The sequence below is a fragment of the Prinia subflava genome, chromosome 3 (assembly GCF_021018805.1).
Source record: "Prinia subflava isolate CZ2003 ecotype Zambia chromosome 3, Cam_Psub_1.2, whole genome shotgun sequence".
Lineage (NCBI taxonomy): Eukaryota > Metazoa > Chordata > Aves > Passeriformes > Cisticolidae > Prinia > Prinia subflava.
This window is the reverse complement of record NC_086249.1, coordinates 102,093,235-102,113,917: the sequence shown is the minus strand read 5'-3', so window position 1 is coordinate 102,113,917 and position 20,683 is coordinate 102,093,235. Positions and strand designations below refer to the sequence as shown.

At 41.2% G+C, this 20,683-nt stretch overlaps 1 protein-coding gene across 1 annotated transcript in view; it reads left to right on the top strand.

Moving 5' to 3' along the window:
- Positions 1-8,678: 8,678 nt before the first annotated feature.
- Positions 8,679-20,683, top strand: part of TRAPPC10 (trafficking protein particle complex subunit 10) — a 37,825-nt gene continuing 25,820 nt past the window's right edge. The window contains exons 1-4 of the mRNA XM_063393090.1: positions 8,679-8,879; positions 18,215-18,296; positions 18,978-19,113; positions 20,228-20,424. Of these exons, the coding sequence (XP_063249160.1) occupies positions 8,801-8,879; positions 18,215-18,296; positions 18,978-19,113; positions 20,228-20,424 (494 nt within the window). The 5' untranslated portion in view covers positions 8,679-8,800. The remainder of the gene's footprint in view (positions 8,880-18,214; positions 18,297-18,977; positions 19,114-20,227; positions 20,425-20,683) is intronic.

The following is a 20,683-nucleotide window of genomic DNA, read 5'->3' as shown; positions in this document are numbered from 1 at the left end:
AGCCCTCCTCCTTCTCCATGAAATCACACATACCCCGTCAATTTAACCCTCTGAGAGGGTCCTGCTGTCATGGCAGGACACAAAAATAAAAATAAGGATTCTGAAGGGGAGGATTCTCACCAGAATATTTACTTCTGTGCTTATTATGAATGGCTTTCTGGGCCTCTTCTTCAGACTTCATTATTCTTATAGTATTTCAATTTCGCCACCCAGGGAGGACCTGCCTAAGATAAGCTTGCAAGGGAATCTAATTTCTAATTAATAATGCATTTTAATTTAACAACTAATAATTTTACATTCTAATTTGGAATTGAGCTTTCCCTTGATGAATGCAGAGAAGAGTATTTAACTGATGGTGTAACTCACTCTAAGACTCCCTCTTTTCTTATTCCCATCAGTTTTACATTATCCCTGGGACACGTGTGAGCTCTTCCTCAGGCTGGTGTGATGGACAGAGATTAAACAATCATCCTTAGACTAGATCCTTATTGTCTAGAAAATTGAATTAGAATTTTTATGGTCTCATTCTTACCAACTACAGTACTCTTCAGAAGCTACTTTTAACAAGGATGATAAATGAAGTAACAACCCAGAACTACTATGATATGTTCTTACAAAAGCATAATTAGTTAGTAAAGGTGTATTTTAATAATGTTTCCTGTAATGTGGTTTTTAAAGTGATCATAGATCTATTTTCTAATTGTGTAGTAAGTAAAAATGAATAGAAATTAATATATTCTGGAGGAAAGGGTTGTCAGTGCCCAGCTGACAGAGTTCAGGTGCAGACTGCAGAGTACAGCTGATAGAAGAACAGTGAATTACCTTGTGAGCTGGGAGCAGGGAGCTCTCTGGCTGTGCACAGGTCAAACACATCGTGCTCTCTCCATGCCCTCATGGAGGCCATGGCAGGTTTCCTGTGTCTGGTGATGGAATCATCTTGCTGCTGGTGGTACCAAAGCCCCTGCACTTGAGTTGTGCATGGAAACATCCCATGGTGGTGTCCCTTCACCTCCCCCTTTTCCAGAGAAGAGCCAGTGTTCAAATGTGTATCTTTCTGTGCTTCTAACTCTTCTCAGGATAGGGCAACTTTCCAGACAAACCCCTTTTTTCTAAGGTCTCCAGTCTCAAGAGAAAGTTCAGAATTATGTTGGAGTGTGACTGTCCTGGGACTCTGCCTTGGGCTCTCTGCCACTCCTAATCGTGACATAAATGAGAATAAACTCCTGGCACAAGCCTCTCTCATGAGTGAGGAGAATTGATTTCCATTTTCAAACAGTTTGAGCTGATGTTCTCATGACAGCTACTACAGCTCCATGCTCAGCAGAGCTGGGTAGTAGGGAAGAGGTGGGTGCTCAGGGAGCAGAGGCAGGTGATACAGAGAAGTAGCATCCATGAAAAACCAGGGAGAGTGCTGGATGCTCTCAGTTGGAATCTTGCTGTTCAAGTCCTGCTAATGAGCCCAGTGCCTCCCTGTTGGCAGCTGCAATGTTTTTGTTTTGCAGCTCAGGTCTATCCTGAAAATAGTCCAGAGCTGCAGGAACTCCTGGGGCTTGAGGGCCTTCTCTGCCTGCTGGCACCTGACCTTGTTTCTGCCCATACTGGTTGAAAAGTTGTTTGGATTTCAGGGCGTTGTAAAAGGCTCCAAGATCACTGTACTATTGCTAGTTAGTTACTAAATATGTTTGAGTAGCTTGGAAATGGATCTAAATGATGTGTTGGGGAAGAAGAAAAGGAGGCAAGGGCAGTGGTAGCTGAGCTACAGATTGAATTCCTCTGGTCTTCAGAATTACCTTGGAGTAAGGGCTGTCACATCCGCTTTTTCCTCTTCTTTCTTTTGTGTGGTTCATGTGGTACAGGGGGAGCAAGAGCAGCTGCTGGCACCATTAGACACATTACATTAACATCCTGGTAATGATGTTTATACTCTCCTACTCAAAATCTCACACTTTGAACTTGTTCCTCTTTGCTGAGGAGGGTTGACGTGATTGTAACACACTCAGCACTTGATCTGAGTCCAAATGCCTTTCTCATGTCTACAAGGTAGAGCTGCCTCTGATAACTCAGGCGTGCTGCCTTTTTGTGGCATCCTCCTTGGATGAGTAGGATTTTAGACAACTATTCAACTGTTTGGAGGAGGAAAGTCTGTCTCAAGGGTGTTAGAAGAGAGGCACTGCCAGGAAAGGAGGTTTCTTGGAGTCCCAGAAGGCACAGAGTGATGTTGAAAAGATTGTGAAGATTATGCTGGGCAAATAGCAAGGTACTGAATCTCCCTCCCAGGCCAGGGAGCATCTCCTCCTCCTTGCCCCAGCTGCTCTGCCCTGGCTTGCTGGCCAGTATTTCTGTAGACTCCTTTCTTAAATATTTTCTTCATTACTATGATTTCTCTCTTTTTCTCTCCTCTTCAGGCTGCTTGCTTTTCCTGACCCTTCTTGAAGTTCTTTGGTATTATTTACATTTCATCTTTGTCTCTCTGGTTTGTCCTGTGGTCATTTATGGGTTTCAGAACAGGGACACACAGCAGCTCTTCCACAGTTACTGTCACCTCTGCATTCCTATATTTTTCTAACTCTGGTGTTGGGGAACTGCTCACAAAACACAGCAGATTCTGCTGCAGAAATCTATGCCTGGAATGAAAATGCTCTTGAATAGAACTTCTATGGACATAGGTTCCCCACGCTGGTTTTGTTTCTATTAAATACATTTCTGCCAATGATTCATTCCCAACAATATGAAATAAAAAGCTAAAATTCTGATTATTATGTACCACTAATGATTTATGGCTGACATACTAATTCAGAAAGACAAGGTGGCTTTTAAAGTATTCATTTTTAAAAAAGGAATTCACAATCTTATAAAATTATTTTCCCAAATATAAAAATCTTGTCATTTTCTCTGTTTCTGCAGGTAGCTGTGATTTCATGAAATTAGTTAATTAAAATCAGAATTCTCTCAGTTAAACTTTCTGTGCTTTTTGCTGACAATTTTCTGACTGCTGCCACAAGTCAAAGCAAAAACACAAAACTATGCATTTGCTTCTCTCCTGACTCCTTGAATAATTCTTTCTTTGGGGTAAAGTTTCCTTCAGTAATTCTGTAAAACTTAGTTCCAGTTATTATGTTGTTTTATATTTAATCTTAAACACTGTATAGAGTGATGGTCATCTTAGTGGAAGCCCATGGACTTCAATATCCATTTCTCCCTAAATATTAATTATCAAAAGAATCAAAGGAAAATGTAAGAAATCTGTACAAAGATTTATCCTTTAACCTTATCTGAAAAATTTGTTAGAACTTTCCCCAGAGGTGAAAGGTGATGCTCAGCCTGAAAAGGGAGGCTTTCACTAGAAATTCCTTCAGTTTTTCATTCCAAACATTGCTACTGTTGAACATTCAAATATTCATCTTACCCATAAAGTTTCTCTTGTGTAATCATTTTCAGGTCAGACAGAATTTAAAACTTTGGTAAAAAAGCAAATGTATAAGCTCTCTCCTGCCATTCCACCCAGGACTGGCCATCTACAGGCTCAGTTTTAAGTAGGGTGACAATACATCAGTCTGGATATTATTTCATTAATATCTCTGGAATAATCCTACACTAACTGATTGCAGGGAAACCAACCCAATCTGTTAATTGAGATTATTGTAAAAACAAGCAGAACTGGACACTCTTTTCCTCCAGCAAGTAGGTTGGGATAGGCAACAGATTGTGAAGGGACCTTGCTGTGCCAGCTGACCCCAACTGGCCAAAGGGTTTTCCTTAGGTACAATACAATCCCATAAGGTCACAGCAGTAAAAACTGGGACAGAGAAAGGGAGATTTCTGACTTCCAAGGTGGCTTCTGTTTGGAGAATTGCTGGTCTGCACGTGAGAGGTGGTGGATTATTTCCTTTGCTTTATTTCTGTCTCTTTCCTTCACCTAATAAACTGTTTTTATCTCAACCCCTGTGCATTCCCACTTCTGTTTTTCTTCTTTTTTCCCTGTCCTGCTGGGGATGAGAGAGTGAGTGTTTGTGTGGCTGCTGGCCAGGCTCAACCCATGACATCCAGCACAAACATTAGAGTATGGTCAGATATGGAGAATATAAAGATTTTTCATGGCAAATCTTTACTTGAATTTTATATGAATGAGAGGATACAAGAAATTCATGACTGTTATTGCTGGCAAATCCTGGGATCTTAGGATCTATTGGTTATTTTACAGACAGTCAGATAAAACTGCAGAGGAGGAATCAAATGGTCCTGTAGACACTGCTGGTTTTGTCTTCATCCTGACTGAAACCTGGCATAACAATTTTACTTTCCTCCTATCAAACTCTCACCTGCTGGTGATCATTTCCTTTCTTCAACCCCACTCTTTCTGTTTCTCTTTTTTCTCTCTCCCTTCCCAAAATAGGATGGTTGTCATAATTTTCAAACTCAGCAGGAACATTTCCAAATGTGGATTTTCCCCTGTAATGGACACTGCATCAAAACATAAGGCAATTAGGGATACACTTTAAGTGCTTTCCTTTCATTTTCCTGCTGCTTAAATATTTGAAAGAAATTCATCAAGAGTTGTCCAAGTAGAGACCTGAAGACTGACATCATATTTTAGGATTTAATGTTATAACAAAGAGCCAGGATTTAATTAACCTTTTTGCTCTTTGGGAGACCTGAGACATGGGATCCAGTTCCTCAGAAAAGTGCTGCTGCTTCTCTTGCAGTTACTGAGCTCATTAATCTCTGTGATATGTTTTACAGCTATGTTTTATTTTGATCAACTTAAAGTGCCAAGTATTTTACAATTAAATTCCTTGTCCTGCCTTGCAGAGCACATCATTTAAACAAAACAGTAACAGAAGAGGAGCAAGGGAAAAAAGAAGGAAATAGAAATTCAGGAGCAGAAGATGGTGTGGGATATGCTGACTTCCTCTGTTTGCCTGACACCTTTGCCACTGGGTTTGTGCATATAAAATACAGTAGAACAGGACAGTGAGAAATTTAACCACACAATATACACAAAGAGCACCTCTGAAACCAGTTTCTTCCTCTGAAACAATTCCCACCTTTCAAGTCAGACTTCATTCCCCCCCTAGGAGGGAGAGTTCCCAAAAGCCACAGAAACTGCCCATGAAGCTAGCCCATCTCAAAGCCAGCCAGCTAGTACTGATGGGGCTATTGGCTATTGGATGTATAAATCTCTAAGTCATCAATAAGAACAAATGTCCCCTGTGCAGAATTTTGATGGGAGAAAATTTTGAATTCTGTATGTAACTTAGAAATCCTGTTGCAGAGAGAAGCCGTGAACTGAGGGAGAAGTGATGAGGCTGCATGATCAGAGTGCACAAAGTGAAAGTTGGAAGAGACACCAGCTCCTGCTAATGAGACAGTTAATGAAGTGCAGTTAAACCAAGTGAGTGTGATGTGCAGAGTCTGGGTGTGGCAATATAAGCAGTTTATGTGCCTTGTTTTGGGAGAGGGTCTGTGTTTCTGAGGTTGTTTTTCCTGCTGGAGCCCTGTTCCTGTAAGCACCCAGCCCAGGTGTTGATGCTGTGTGCTGTAGCCCTGCTCCATCAGCACATCTCTGCTCTGTGCAGAAGCCAGGCTGTAGAGCAGGCATGAAAAGAAAGGCTGCTGTGCTCTTCTGTCCACAGCGACATGAAATCCACAGGAAAATGAGACACACAGACTTGGAAACCAGGAAACTCTTCCTGGTTTGGGAATAAACATGCTGCAGTCCTTCCATCCAGTCATGCAGATGCCTCCCAGATTAATCTGCTCCTTTATACTGTGCCTCAAAGTCAAGATCCATCCCAGAGGTGACCTACTTGTGCACTAAGCCTGTGGCTGGAATGGAAATGATATTGCTGAGACATTAAAGCCTTGTACAGGCTCTGCCTGGCCATGAACTACCTCAGACTCAGCTCCTCCTCTCTTTCTGACTCTTCATTCAAAGTGCAGGCATAATTCTGCCCAGCTAATGTGGCAACACAGAAGTTTTAGGCATCTGATACCCAGAAACCTGAAATGGTGAAGAGAATTTGCTTGGCTAAAGAGACTGATGGCAAGAATTAAATTTTATCTTGCCATGGATGTGAGGTTGAAAAACTGGAGTGAACTGTAGCACCATGATGGCCTGGTGACTGCAATGATTATGTTTTGTGGATATGAAATTAATTTTCACTTAAGACATGTAATGATTTCTAGTAGAGACAGAGAGTATTTTAGTTGGTGTAAAGGCAAAAGGAAAAGCAAAATTCTAGTTAGCCTTCAAGTGGTCTCTTTTCCCTTTTCCACATTTTCCCCAGAAGGAAAATTCCAGCCATTCATTTCAAAATGCAAGATAAACCCAGAAAATTGGCAAAGTCCCAATTTCCAAATGCTTGATTTTTTTCTCTGTGAACTTTTCTATAAAGATCTACTTTTCCCATGAGACCAGGCAATTTCACTTTCCTGTCAATTTGACTTTCAAGTGTTTTTGGCAATTAAACACCTGAGACACATTGAAAAGTTGTTTTCTTTAGTCTTCTTGCCTATATTAATGAGTCTGTCTTGTTTTTTAAAAGGGAGAAGATGGTTTAGGAATAAACTACAAATGGAGATATATTTGCTTCACTTACTATCAAAAATAACAAACAGGGCTAGGACAGGAATTTTGTTTTTGTGGGGGTCTTTGTTTTTAAGAGAAATAGCTATACTGCACCATAAAAACTAGAGAGGGCACTGAATTGTTTATCAAATTCTATAGCGATTAAAAGGTTAATCCCAATGCATTTATTTGCTTTAGCTCTAATCTCTGAGAAAAGGGGATAAATGCATTTGACTTGGGTTTACCTGCTTCCCTACCTGTGCTGTTCAGGACAGATGCACAAAATGAGTTACTTTGGAGCTTACTGGGAGGAATTTTTAATTTTTTATAAGTGCATAAAGAGTGTTTTTTCTTTTTTGTTTCAGTAAATTATCTTTGCCATATATTTATCACTTATACTGTAAAACAGTGTTTAGGTGCTGGAATTTTCAAAATAAAATTGTACCATGATATGTCTTGACTCTCACAGCACTAAAAAGTGTGTGTTGAGCTGCTCACTTAAACCTGAAAATCAGGTAAAACATTTTATTGTGCTATATAAGGTTCTTAAAGTCTGACTGTGCCAAAGAAACAAGCTTTGTTACAATCGAGGTGAAAGAGAATTTCTGTGCAAGTGTTGGTGAAAATATTCAAATAGGTAACAACCAATAATCCCCACAGTAAAATGGTAGAGATAAAACTGAGAGTCTTCAGCAGTAGAAAGGGATAAAATATATTACAAGAATGCTGTAATTATTTTTGAATCATTTTAAGTCCAGAAAAGAGGGTTAAGGTTTTACTGAAAGAAAATTCTAAACAAATTGACTTCTGTAAATATTTGAACAGCCAAACCACCAGAGCACCATGTCACTGTGCAATAACGAGTTATGATTAATTCACAGATTAATTATAGTCCTACCTGAAGTTACATCTGGCTTTACACATGTATGTAGTGTTTTCCATTTTTTACCCCTTATGGTAATCTACTTTCAATATGCTCTTCTAGATCTTACTTTTATTTGAGACAGTAAATGCAAACCCTCTAAGTTTAGGATTCTTGATTCTGAAGAAACTGCAGATGACCAAGGTGAACATAAATTTATTTAAAAGAAAGGAATAGCATCTCAGTCTAAAGTAAAACAAGGGTCAATCTTATGGATCCAATACTGCTAATTAGACCCAACAGAAGTGTAATGGGGTGTTATTATCTCTATGCATTTAAAACCCTACATTACAAACCATTAAACTTCAAGGGCCACATTCACTTGTATATTTGAAGTCAGTGGAAAATACAATCCCTAATGCACTTACTCCCACTGAACTAGCCGGGAACAGCCATGGGAACGACACATCGGGCAGCTGCCCACCAAGACCATCAAAGCCTCAGAGAAGTCCTGCAACAAATTTAAATCAGATTCATTTTAATAAAGAGCATCTCTTTTATGAGGAGAGCCTGCGGGAGCAGGGGCTGTTTAGTCTAGAGAAGGCTGGGAAGGGATCTCATCCATACATATGAGTATCTCCCAGGAGGATGCCAAGAGGATGGTGCCTGACTCTTCCGTGGTGTCCAGCGACAGGACAGGGTGCAGTGGGCCCAAACTAAAACACGAGAAGTTTCAGCCCTACACAAGGAGGAACTTCTTTCCATTGAGGCTGGCAGAGCTCTGGAACAGCTGTTCAGGGAGGGTGTGGAGTCTCCCTGTCTGGAGACATTCCAAAGCCACCTGGACCTGTGTCACTGCTCCGGGTGACCTTGCCTGGGCAGGGGGACGGACGGAGTGATCTCCAGAGGTCACTCCAACCCCGACCATTCTGTGATTCGCCCCGTTCACGCCGGCTGTCACCGCTCAGGGCGGCCCGGGGGGCCCTGACCCTCCGGCGCCTCGGGCGCTCCCTCAGGGCCGGCCCCGCCCCGGCTCCGCGGGGCCCGCAGGCCGGGATCCCCCCGCCGCGCCCGGGCCGCGCTCCCGCCTCCCTGCCCGCCGCATCGCCCCTTTTCCGGCTTCCCCGGCGGCGGCGCTCCCCGGAAGCGGTAATGCCTGCCCGGTGATCCAGGAAGCGGATGAGCCTCTCCCGCCCGCCTTCCCCTCCGGAGCGGCGCTGCGGGGACGCGGGGAAGGGGGTGGGGGGAGGCGGGGGGGGGGGCGGCAGCGGCGGCAGCACCCCCGGCCCGGCCCGGCCGCGCCAGCCCCCGGCGGTGTTTCCATGGCGCCGGGCGGGCGGGGGAGCCGGGGCTGACGACCCCGCCCGCTCATGGACCCCGCCGAGGAGGAGGAGGGCAGGGAGAAGCCCCCGGTGATCTACACCATGGAGAACAAGCCCATCGTGACCTGTGAGTGTGGCCGCCGCCGCTGCTGCCGGGGCTGGGCTCCGGCCGGTGTCCCCTGCGGGCCCGGGGGGTTTCGGGGGGCTCCCGCAGCTCCGGGTGGGGACAGGGCAAAGGGGATCTGCCGGCAAAGGGGATCTGCCTGCAAAGGGGATCCTGTGGCGGGGTTTGCCTCTTCACCGCTTCCCCCCCTTTCTAATGGCACTGGGCAAACTTGGGGTTGTTTCTGTAGTAAATGACAAGCCGAATGTCGTGCTCAGAGGTGTTCAGGGGAAGAGGGGAAAAATATGAGGATAAATCGTGAACCCCAAACTTCCTGCCAGCGAGCTTTGTGTGGCTTTGCTGGTGCTAGGAGAAGTTGCGAGGAGGCTCGTCTGCGGCGATCCCACTGATGCATCCCCACTGACATTACAATTTAATCTTTACCTGCTGTGCTTTGCTTCCATCCCTGAGACGCTTTAGTTCACCAAAACGGGATCTCGTGTTTCCAGATGAATTAGTTCTTTAAGGTATCAGAGACAGGCAGATGGTCCTGATGTAAAACATCAGCCCCCTGCTCTTACAGAGGGGTGCACCCGAAGTTCTCTTTAAACAAACACGTGGATTAGGCTGGGCATTAGGAAGCAATTCTTTAACGAGAATGGGGTCAAGCACTGGAAGAGGCTCCTTAGAGAGGTCTCTAAGTCTGTCCCAAGTCTGTCAGTGTCTAAGAGATATTTGGACAATGCTCCTAAGTGTCTAAGAGATCTTTGGACAGTGCTCCTAACATGCTGTAACTTTTGGGGAGCCCTGAAATGGTCATGTAGTTGGACCAGATGATCCTGGTAGGTGCCTTCCTACCTTCCTTTTTATTCTAACTGCATCCATAATGCTGTTAATAAAAAGGTGAAATGAATGAGATCAACATAGAGAATTCTGCTTTTTCTTTTTTAACCAAAGGTAGCCAGCCAGTGGCTGGTCTTAGTCAGAAGTCTCTCTACTGATGATGTAACAAAATACATATTTGCACTTTATCACTAGAACACTGGGAATGCTTTATGTGCCTGTGAAATAGAAACTTGTTTCACAGTTCTGTGTTGTCCTGTTGTGGAGTAAGCATGCATTGGTGATTAAAGTCTTAGACTTTACTTAGAAAAAGTATCCAACTGTAACCTTGTAGCTGTGTAATTGTGGGACTTTGTGTGTATCTCATTTCTCCAGACTATTTTATAAATGTGCTTTTTTTCTGTCTCAAACTTTTTCCTTTTTTTTAAATGCAGTTCATAAGTTGAAGTGAACAGGATCTGTACTGAATCTTCTCTACTCACCTATTTCAAGAATTCTGGGATCCATTTCACTTCAGATTTAAAGTCAGAAAGATGTGCATATCAGAAACATCAGGAGGATATAGTTTGCTGGTGTTATTGCTACTGTTCAGGCTGTGGGGGCTTGCTTTTTAGATTTTCTGGCCTTATGTGTATTCAGAATTGGAGAGTCTCCGTGTGTGGCAGGGGGACTTGGTGGTGCAAGTCAGTCCTCATTGTTCTTGTATGATTTGAATAAGTAACATTTTAGTCTTTAAACCAAACACTTTAGTTGAAGTATAGAGAGGTTTACTCCAGGGTAAAACCTACTAAAAAAAACACCTAACCTTTTATGTTAGCAGGTGCTGAAAAGAACTCTGATCTCTTTGTATGAGGAAATTTTCAAAATTCCAAACACAAAATTTAACCAGATTTCAATCAAGCCCAGTTGTCTGATACTGAAAACAATATTAATTCTGTGTGGTGAGTGAGCATACATTATGGCTGTAAAATGTTTTGTTCTTATCCCCATCCAGTACAGTAGCAGCAGACTTACAAATGAGATAAGAGGTGTGTTACATGTCATTTGTGTGCCTCACTCTTGGACCCAAGGAATCATTTCTAGTGCTCTGGACAAGCACAGCAGCAGTATCTTTACTGGTATGGACTGGAGTGGCTTGGTCTGAGACAGCCTAATTCAGGAGTTAAAGTTAATTCAGCAAAAGTGCTCAGAGATTACCTCTCTGATGAATGTAGTAAGGGTGACTTGCTACATTTTAAAAGAAAACATTTGACTTCAGTAGGGAATGCATTTTACTGTAACTGCTTTAGTTTCTTCTCTGTTTAGAGAAGTGGAGTACCTAGAGATTGTAGTATTTCAAATAAGTGCATTCACCAGTAATGACTAACTTGAAGGAAAGCTCCTCTAAGCATTATATTGCCAGAGATTTATGGAGAGGTGAGACTGGGCCTTCCAGGCAAAGGATTGACTTGGTTTTGGTTTGTTGCAAAACACATTAAAAACCAGGGTATTAGAAACTGCTCTACAAACACAGTTTATCTTTTCTCTGTGGTTCCAGTGTCAGGCAGTTGGACTTGTCTGGGATATGTGTCCCACCCAGGAGATGGGGCAAAAACAGACCTGTGAGGGATGGCTGGGTTCTGATTATACAAAGCAAGAGTGAAGGTTAAAGTGAGGGTGCTTTTCAGAACACAAGTATTTCCTTTTGCTACAAGATTTAGATTAATCTCTGTAATTTTTGCATCATGAAATAACTCCTGTTAACTCTTAGGGTTTGTTCTTAATAAGAGGGAACTGAAGGGGGAGTTTTGTTCATAGTGAAACTTCATTTCAACACTTTGCCTACCAGAGTTGTTTGGTAAACAAATGTTTTTACCTAGTGAAATAAATTTGACAGTGCTCTGGAAGGAATGCTGCTTTGGTAAAGAGAATTATGCTTTCAAATCTATGAGTTGTCTGTGTTGTAACTGTAGTTATTTGCTATATTGGCACAACCCTGAATTCAGCATTCTGTGTACAGGCTTTGGCCTTTGGAAAACAATGGCAGGTTCCACGTGTCTTGGACATCTGATGCCAGTTGCAAATGCAGTTTTTTCAGTACTTTTTTCATGTTAGTGCCATAACTTGATTATTTTGCCCTCAGAAGCTGTGCATAGGTGAATTAGACTTGTTTTTATTGTGTTTGCATCACTAGAAACACCTGCAGTTTTAACAGGGAGTTTTTAGATTCATAGAATTCCTCAAGGCATGGCAAACTTCTGGAGACTCTTTTTCTAGGCATACAGACAACCATATTTTCCAAGTGTGGGAAAAGTAGTATATTCAGAGAAAGTTGCTGTTCCTTTATGTGTTTTCCCTTTTCACAGTATGGCAGCACCCCTGAGTGTTAAATCACTCTTGTCAGGTAGGACTGAGTGCCATGATGACTCAATTCCAAATTAATTTGAGCCATATTTTTTACACTGTCAGTCTTACTAGATTGCAAAGCCACTGGGGAGTTTCACTGCCCAGCTGTGGTTCTGCTCTCTCTGGAACATTATTTGCGAACTCTCATCTCAAGTTTGTTGCAATTTATCTGCATTACTATCAGACCTGGTAACCTTACCAAGTGTTTTGAGTCATCTTACAGCTTTCTCAGTGCTGTAGAAAGATTATTTATAGCATCATTAATTTTTTTTAGGTTTTTTTTGCAGAGGCAAGTTGGGTGTTTGCATCAAACATCTTGAACTTGAGTAGTTTCTGTACAATGTTGACTTTACAAAATCTCTAAACCAGTGCAGATGGCTTTCCTAGGAAACCCAAACAATGTTGTTTCCTTCTCAAGAATCCTGTTTGAAACTTTGAGAAAGTCTTTGGAGCTTCAATATAATGTTGTTGCACATATATACCAGACAGAGAGCTCATCCTTATGTAGCTGATTTACACTTAAATTATTAGCTCTATCCATATGAAGAGGAGGCTGAAGACTAAAGGCAATTCTGCTAAATGAAGTAATTAATAGGTTTTTCAGAGCTTTCCTAACAAGCTGTTCTTTTGTAATTATCTTCATGCAGTTGTGGAATATTCCATTATCAGCTCCTAGTATCTGTTCATGTTGTCTGTTTATATTGTGTGTTTGCATGTTTGCTCTCACTGTCAATAATCTGTTTTAGCACAATGGACTTTCTATATAATCTTTGGAGAGAGTAGCACGCATCATTTTTATCTGGTCCGTGTTCAGAATGTGCTGTGGTACAGCAACAGAAAAACCATCAGCAAAAGCTTTGTAGGCCCCAGAGTAGAAAATGTTTGCAATTATCTACAGCAGAAACAGAAAGGTTAATAAAAGTAAGGGGTGGGGAGGGAAAGGGAAGAATTTTGCCTCTTTTTATGGTGAAAATAAAAACTTGCAGTTAAGAATATTGTTCTGGGACTAGAGGAGCTTGATTCAAAAGTTCTTCTGTTACTAGTAGTTAAATGTAATAAAAAAATGTGCCAGCAAGAAGTTGAATGTAGCCCAAGTGATTAGAATGATTTGCTGTTAGTGAGACCATTTAACAACTATATCCTATAAATGCATTTTCCCTGTTCTCAACCAGAACTCCTGCATTGTAAGTCATCACTGTTATGTAGTTGATACATTATTCTGTGCTTAAATATTTGATTACATATATCATGAGAAGAAGTGGCATATTCTTGTTAGTGTTAATCTGTTTTACAGGTTTGGAAGTGCAGCAGTGAAGTTTTGCTAGAAGGATTTTCTTCTAGTGAATCAGCTGTGGGTTTTGTACAGCAATTTAGCTGTGTTGTGTTTGGTTTTTAGACCTCTTTTGAATATGAATTTGAGTTGGGAGAGAGGAGGACCTTTAAAAGATGTAAATATAAAAACCTCACCCAAACTTCAGGTAGATCCACTTCCTACAGGCTAGTGATTTAAGAAAAAATATTCATAGTAGAACTTTTTACTAGTGGAAAAATAAATGGAGTCAGAAAGGTTAGCTGTGAGTGATACTTGGGGATAAAACCCAAGCAAAACTACACCAAAGTGTAGTCTTGGCGCTGTGTTCTTTTAAAGGTATTCAAAGCCTTTTATCTCAGTTGACTGGGCTTGTCATTGGTATCAAAGGAAAATATTTGTCTTCTTTAGTCATCTGACCTCAGGAGTTTTTGTTTTAAACTGCCTGTGTAGTTAGTGGGTTAGGATAATTTCCTCTAGAGGAAAAAAAAATCACGGTGGTATATTTAGATGCTAGAGTGACAAAACCTCTAAGCATCTAAGAAGTTTGGAAACTGTTAGGAAAAAAAATAGATTATTGGGGATTTTGGTGGTTTTAGGCAGGGATGAACCTAAAAAATGTCAATATGTTATGGTTCTTTGGTATTAGACAGCTCCTACAAAGAGAATGTTCCCCTTAGAAGTCCTGGTTAGGTGGTGGTCATTCTGGTTTTCATTGTTCCTGTACAAATTTAGAGTAGAACAAGTGTCCTAGATAGGGAAAGAGGGAAGGGAGGAAGGCTGCATTGATTTGATCTACCAAAATGTCAGGAAGAAAGACAAGGAGGAAAGAATCCCAGAACTCTTTGGATTGGAAAAGACTTTCAAGATCATCCAGTTCCAAACCCCTGCCGTGGACAGGGACACCCTCCACTCTCCCAGGCTGTTCCAAGCTGCACCCAACCTGACCTTGAACACTTCCAGAGATGGGGCAGCCACAGCTTCCCTGGGCAACCTGTGCCAGGGCCTCACCACCTCACAGGGAACAATTTCTTCCTGATGTCTAAATCTGCCCTCTTTCAGCTTAAAGCCATTGCCCCTTGTTCTGTCAGGCCAGGCCCTTGTACGAAGTCCCTCTCCAGCTCTCCTGGAGCAGCTGTAGGCACTGGAAGGGGCTCTGAGGCACTGGAAGGGGCTCTAAGGTCCCTTCTCCAGGCTGAACAGCCCCGGCTCTCAGTCTCTCCATAGCAGAGGTGCCCCAGCAGCTTTGTGTCCCTCTTCTGGTCCCACTCCAGCTGGTTGATGTCGTTCTCATGTTGGGGACTCCAGGGCTGGAGGCAGCTCTGCAGGTGTGGTCTCACCTGAGTGGGGCAGAGGGGCAGAACCCCCCTCCCCTGCTGCCCACAGGGCTTTGGGTGCAGCCTGGGAGGTGTTTGGCTCTAGGGGCTCTGAGGGCACATGGCCTGGCCATGCTGAGCTCCTCCTCAACCAACACCCCCAATTCCTTCTCCTCAGGGCTGCTCTCCATCCAGTCTCCACCCACAGCACGTGAAGTGTTTAGATAAGTGGCAAAGGCCCTGCCTTTTGAACTTTGTCATGTGGAAAGAAAGGAAACGGGTGCTTTGTTCTTCTCTTTCTCCTGGGGTGTTTGTTTTTAACGTATATCACTCGAACATTACTGCTTTCAGTTGCTGTGTGTTACCATTTCATGGCAGAAGCACCCTGTGTGATATGATTGCAAGAGTTACTGTGCTCTTTCTGTATTTGTGGGGTGTCTGTTGACATCCAGATGGGGAGTACATTAATTCAGACATACATGGTTTAAAAGCTGAGGTAGGTGCTCCAAGAGGTTATCAGACTCTAATGTCACTCCCTAGTTATCACCTCTGTGCGATATTTAGGTCTTATTTGCCTGTAGGTTCTGGAAGATGGAAACCCTTCTCTGAAAGGCTTCTTGATTTTAATTATGATAGGATTCCAGAATTACTTTTCCTTCCTATATATGCCCATCCTTCCTGTGCAGTTATGTCTGATAATCATTTACACTCTGGCCCCATTACTGACAGCCACAGAATGGTACTGACAGCCATAGAATGGTTTGGGTTGGGTCTTAGTGTTGGGATCAATCCACTGAAATTAATTTGCTGTGATACAGTTGAGTCATCATCTTTCTCTTTGGTTTGTTTTTTTTTTCCAAAACACCTCAAACAAAACAACCTCCTCATCAACTCGCAAAAAATGACAAAAAATCCTACAACAAAATCTTTGAAGCAATTCTCAGGCTTTTGTGTGGACTTTTTCGGTTTGCGCTAAGTTTGAATTCCAGGGTAACTTGGGGTTCTGGAATGTTTCATTCTAAATTCATAGAATTCAGTCAGATACAAGCAAAAATCCCTGTAATGGTATTGTTTATATTTTCTCTTTTATTTCTTCTTTATTTTCCATCTTATTTTTTTTTACTTTTTTTTCATATTTTGGAAAATAGATCATAGATACACCAACTACTGAGGTACCACAGGCATATATATAGAGAAAAGAATAAGACTTGTGCCATGCTTGAGGTCTCTTGAGTCGCAGAAATCTTGCTCAACACCACTCCAGAAATAGTGATCTTTTGGGACTTTCTGTTCTTTGTGCAGGTCGTGCTCTTGCCTACTTGCTGTGAGGTGCTCCCCTCCCTCCCTGCAGCCCAGGAGCACTCAGTTCACAATTTATTGTGCATTTTAGTCTGACAGCCCTTCCAGTTCCTTGCTGTACTCACTGGCCTCGTGTTGGTCCCGTGTCAGTGCTGTGCTGGTGTTGCCTGCTGATAACTTCACTTTTCGTGTTCTCAGCTCAGACATGCTGATTACAGTAGAAACAGCGTCCAGTTCAGAACATGAAACGTTGCAGCCCTTTGGGTGTTGGAAATATGTGGCAGCAGCTTTGGTCTGTGTTCAAAGACAGCCAATGTATTTCACATTGAAGGTCTGTTCTCACTTTTCTTCTAATCCTAGAGGGCTGTGTTGCCTTGATCATAAAACACGTTCTTATGTGTATTTGATATGCCCTCAAAACCAATGCAGGAGGAAAAGCTGACTGGTTTTCAAATGAATATACCCATTTTAAGCTGATAATGTGATGTGTCTGTCTGGAATAGCAGGGTGCTTACACATTATCCTTCAGTTCCTCTGTATTCAGTAGTAGTCCTTTTTACTTAAGATGTTGAATTCTGGCATATTTTGGCATACATTGGATTTTTAGGTGCAGTGTAGAAAAAACACTTTGCTATGCTCCAGAGATAAAATATGTGGCTTGTTCTTTCCAGCAGCTTTTTGAGCTCCCAGCCTCTCATTTTGATGTGGTCATCGTGCTGCTGCTAAGTCACTAAGCCATGTTTCACTCTCTGTGGGCAGTAATGAGTTGCAAATCAATAGACTGTTCTCAGTTTGGCTCACAGAGGTGGAACTGGTGTAAAACAGCATTAACAAGATAACTAACACTTGTTTCAGTATTCATTCAGGCATTTGTTTGTGGTCTTAAATAGCATTTGGTATGGTACACTTAATTCAGATGGGATGAAGGTGAAGGATCAAGCATAAAGTACTTTTCCTGGTGAAACAGGGCTAAAGTACTAACTGTTTTTGGTTTGTTTTTTAGCTCTTTAATGAAGTTGCATTGTTGAATACTAGCTAATGTGGTCAGGCATCAGAAGAACTGTTTTTGCTTGTTTTTGCACTTAATCAGGCTTTCAAACTTTTATTTTTTAATTGACTTTACTGTGTGATGATAGAATTGTACTAGTGCTGATAATCAAAATACTACATGTAAGGATAATAATATATATGAGAAAATTGGGGAAAGGAGAGTGGACTAGAAAAGGATTTCTAAGATGAACCAAAGAATGCTAAAGTAATGTGGAGGCAATGCCTGTCTGTGTGCCTGGATGTGAGATTTGGGGGATGGGAGGGAGAAGAAAGGATGTCAGGTTCTTCTTCAGCTGCAGCTTCCACTTCCACAGGAAGGTGAGAAGATCTTCCTGTTCTGGTGAGCAGAATGATTGTGAAAAGGAAAACCACCAGGAAATAGCAAAATAGCCTATAAGGTTGTTAAAATCTTAATTAATGTCTTGTCCTTGTCACAACCTCCTTGTACCAAAGAGAATTCAAGAATTCTTGTTGAAAGGTTACTGGTAATATATTTTTTCATGTGGTAGGCACTAGCTTTTGTTCAGATTTGGATATAAGTAGCTCCTGCAGTGGTGTTGTGTTTAATGTACCTGTTTGGGACCTGCACTGAGCACAGACCTCATATTTCTGAAGACTTCAAGAACAATGTGGTCAGGAAGGTGTTTTGTATTAACAACAGCCCCAGATAATGTGGAGAGAGGAATCATATCCAGTAAAGCACAGAACATGTGCTAAACTAAATTTTCTCAGGGTAGGACCAGTTACAGAAGGATAGGAGCTACTCTTTACGCAGTCTCCTGGTTTGGGAAGTCTAAATTCTGGAGTATTTTTAAATATACTGTTTTGTTTTTTAGCCAGTGACTCCAGCTAAGGAGCTGCTTGTTTCATTTTTGGAGTTGGACCAACTTTATGATACTCTTTGTGGCGTATGGATTATGTAGCTCTGTGGAAAATTGCAATAACAAGTTTGTAACAGTGTGTGATGTGCCTGCTTAAAAGTGTTGTATGAGGTCTTGAGAGTGATTTAAAAAATCTCATTCAGTGCTGGACTCCAGTTTCCACATAGCAGACAAAAATTAAATGTTCTTAATAACATCAGACCATTACTAGAATGGCATATTAATATATATTCTATAATTTGCACATGCTAATATATTACTGCCTTTCATTTTTAGGTGCTGGAGATCAGAATTTATTTACTTCCTTGTATCCTACACTTTCTCAGCAGCTTCCTAGAGAACCCATGGAATGGAGGAGGTAAACTTATATTTCATTCTGTGATTCTGTTTCAGTGTCTGGTTTTGACTTGGGTAAATGTGTGTTTGTTGTGTTCTGAGGAGCTCTTACCATAAATTGAGTTGAACAGAGCAACTGACTCAGAGAAATTGGAGAAATTGGATAATCAAAGTGAATGTTGTGCACTTCAGGGTGATCTTTTCAACCCTTCAACTTTGCCTAAAGAAAAATGATAGTGATGCTGTGTTTCTCTTCTTGATTTTGTGGTTTGTGGGTTTGTCTTGGTGTGCTTTGATGTACTTTGGCAGCTGTGTTCTGAAAGTGCTATGATTTCTTCTCAATGAGAATATAGATGGAACTCACATGGAATTAGATATACTTCCCTTCAGAAAGTTTGGTACGGGACTGTTTTGTGATTGGAAAAAATATTTGGGGAATTCTCTTATTTGGTATTTTCTACTTGTCTTAGAGATACAGAAAAAAATCTTTTACTGAAAGCTGAAGGGCTTCTACTTCCTGTTTTTCAAAATGGAGCTTTTATCTCATTTCAAGCAATAGCAAAATTTAGTTGACTTTATACAAACTACAGTGAGTGTATTTTGTGAGTTTCCAGTGCCAGAGTATTTCAGTTTATTTCTCTTCCCCACAACACATGTTCGTTTCTCTATTCTGTCCACTAATTTCAGTTTTTAAACTCTGTAGGTCTTATGGCCGTGCTCCGAAGATGATTCACCTGGAATCCAACTTTGTTCAGTTTAAAGAGGAGCTACTACCCAAAGAGGGGAACAAAGCCCTTTTGACTTTTCCCTTCCTTCATATTTATTGGACAGAATGTTGTGTAAGTACTCAAAATTTAAATTAAAAGATTTAAATTTAAAACCTCAAATTTATCAATTAAATTGTTCACACAAGCTTGGAAAGCAAATGAAAATAACAGACAGCAAAAGCAGAAAGTCAAAACAATTAATTCTGGGTTGCATAAGCATGCATACCTGATACATTGCTGGAAACAAAATTTACCTTCAGCACTTCCTGCAATAAACAATATCTGTTTGTAATGTTACTTGACACTAAGAAGACAAGCATTTGAATAACCTGTTTTCAGTACTTTGTCACTAAACCCTCAGGATTTTACAGTAATACTGCAGTGACACAGTGCACATTCTTCATAACACAGAAATGTGGCCAGGGTGAGTCAGTTAGGATCTGTTGGTGTGCTGAAATCTAAAGAATCTAAATTTTTTTAGTTTAGTTCCATCTTGTGTGTGTGTCAGGTACTGGTGGATGTCAGCAATTTAACTGGGCAAGATTTGGAATGTCTTAATCCTGTTTATCTCCACTTCACTGCCTTTTGGTTTGCCTCTGTTGTGAATTAATTATCCACTTGAAGGACACAGGTGACATCTGATCTGTGACCAGTCAAAAGCAATCCAGAAGAGCCTTAAGAATTATCTGAATTTTTTTGTGTAACAGCAACCCAGAAGCAAAATAATTCCAAACAATGCTTCTGCTTTTTTTAAAAAATTATTTTTATGAAAAAGCTTTTAAACAGGTTGAGATTTGAGCAGTGCAGAAGGTGCTAATATCACACTTCTGTTACTACGTGAGAATAAAACATAGTTCAGCTGTGTAAATTCAAACATATTTTTATTGTAAAGCTCCAGAAGGTGTAAAATAAAGGGCTTAAATGATGTTTAAAAATCCTAATTTCAGTCATATAAAGAATGATAATGTATCAATATATTTGCTGTTAACCACAATACTGGAAATAAATTAAAAGACTAGAATTTTACTATGCTTTACCTAATTTGATTTTTTTCAGTAAGTCAACTTACCATCACTAATTCCATTTGCTATGTCTGTCTGTTTGCCTTCTTCTGGAACAAAACTTGCCTTTTGAAATTGTTCAGAATGTCTTGTTTGATTTGATGATTCACCACTTCTCATCCCAGGACACGGAAGTGTACAAAACCACAGTCAAGGATGACATCACCAAGTGGCAGAACGTTCTCAAAGCTCACAGCTCAGTGGACTGGCTGATTGTGGTGGTTGAGAGTGATGCCAAGAAAAAGAACAAAACCAACATCCTTCCCCGAACCTCTATAGTAGATAAAATAAGGAATGACTTCTGTAACAAGCAAAGTGACAGGTGAGGGTTCTTGGGCTTGCAGACGTTTTCTGTATGTTTTAAACATTTCTGATCTCTAAACTCAGCTCCATATGCAAGACATTCCTTGCTCATTTAAAGACTTCCCTTGATATCCAGCATTCAGGCTGGTGGCTCTGTAAGATCTGTGCTTTGAAGGAGGCTGGCACAAAGAATAAAGGGAGAAATTTTATTTTCACTTCTTCCTGGGTTCGTGGCAGCTTTGAAACGTGTTTCAAATAGATTTCAAGTATCTCTTCCT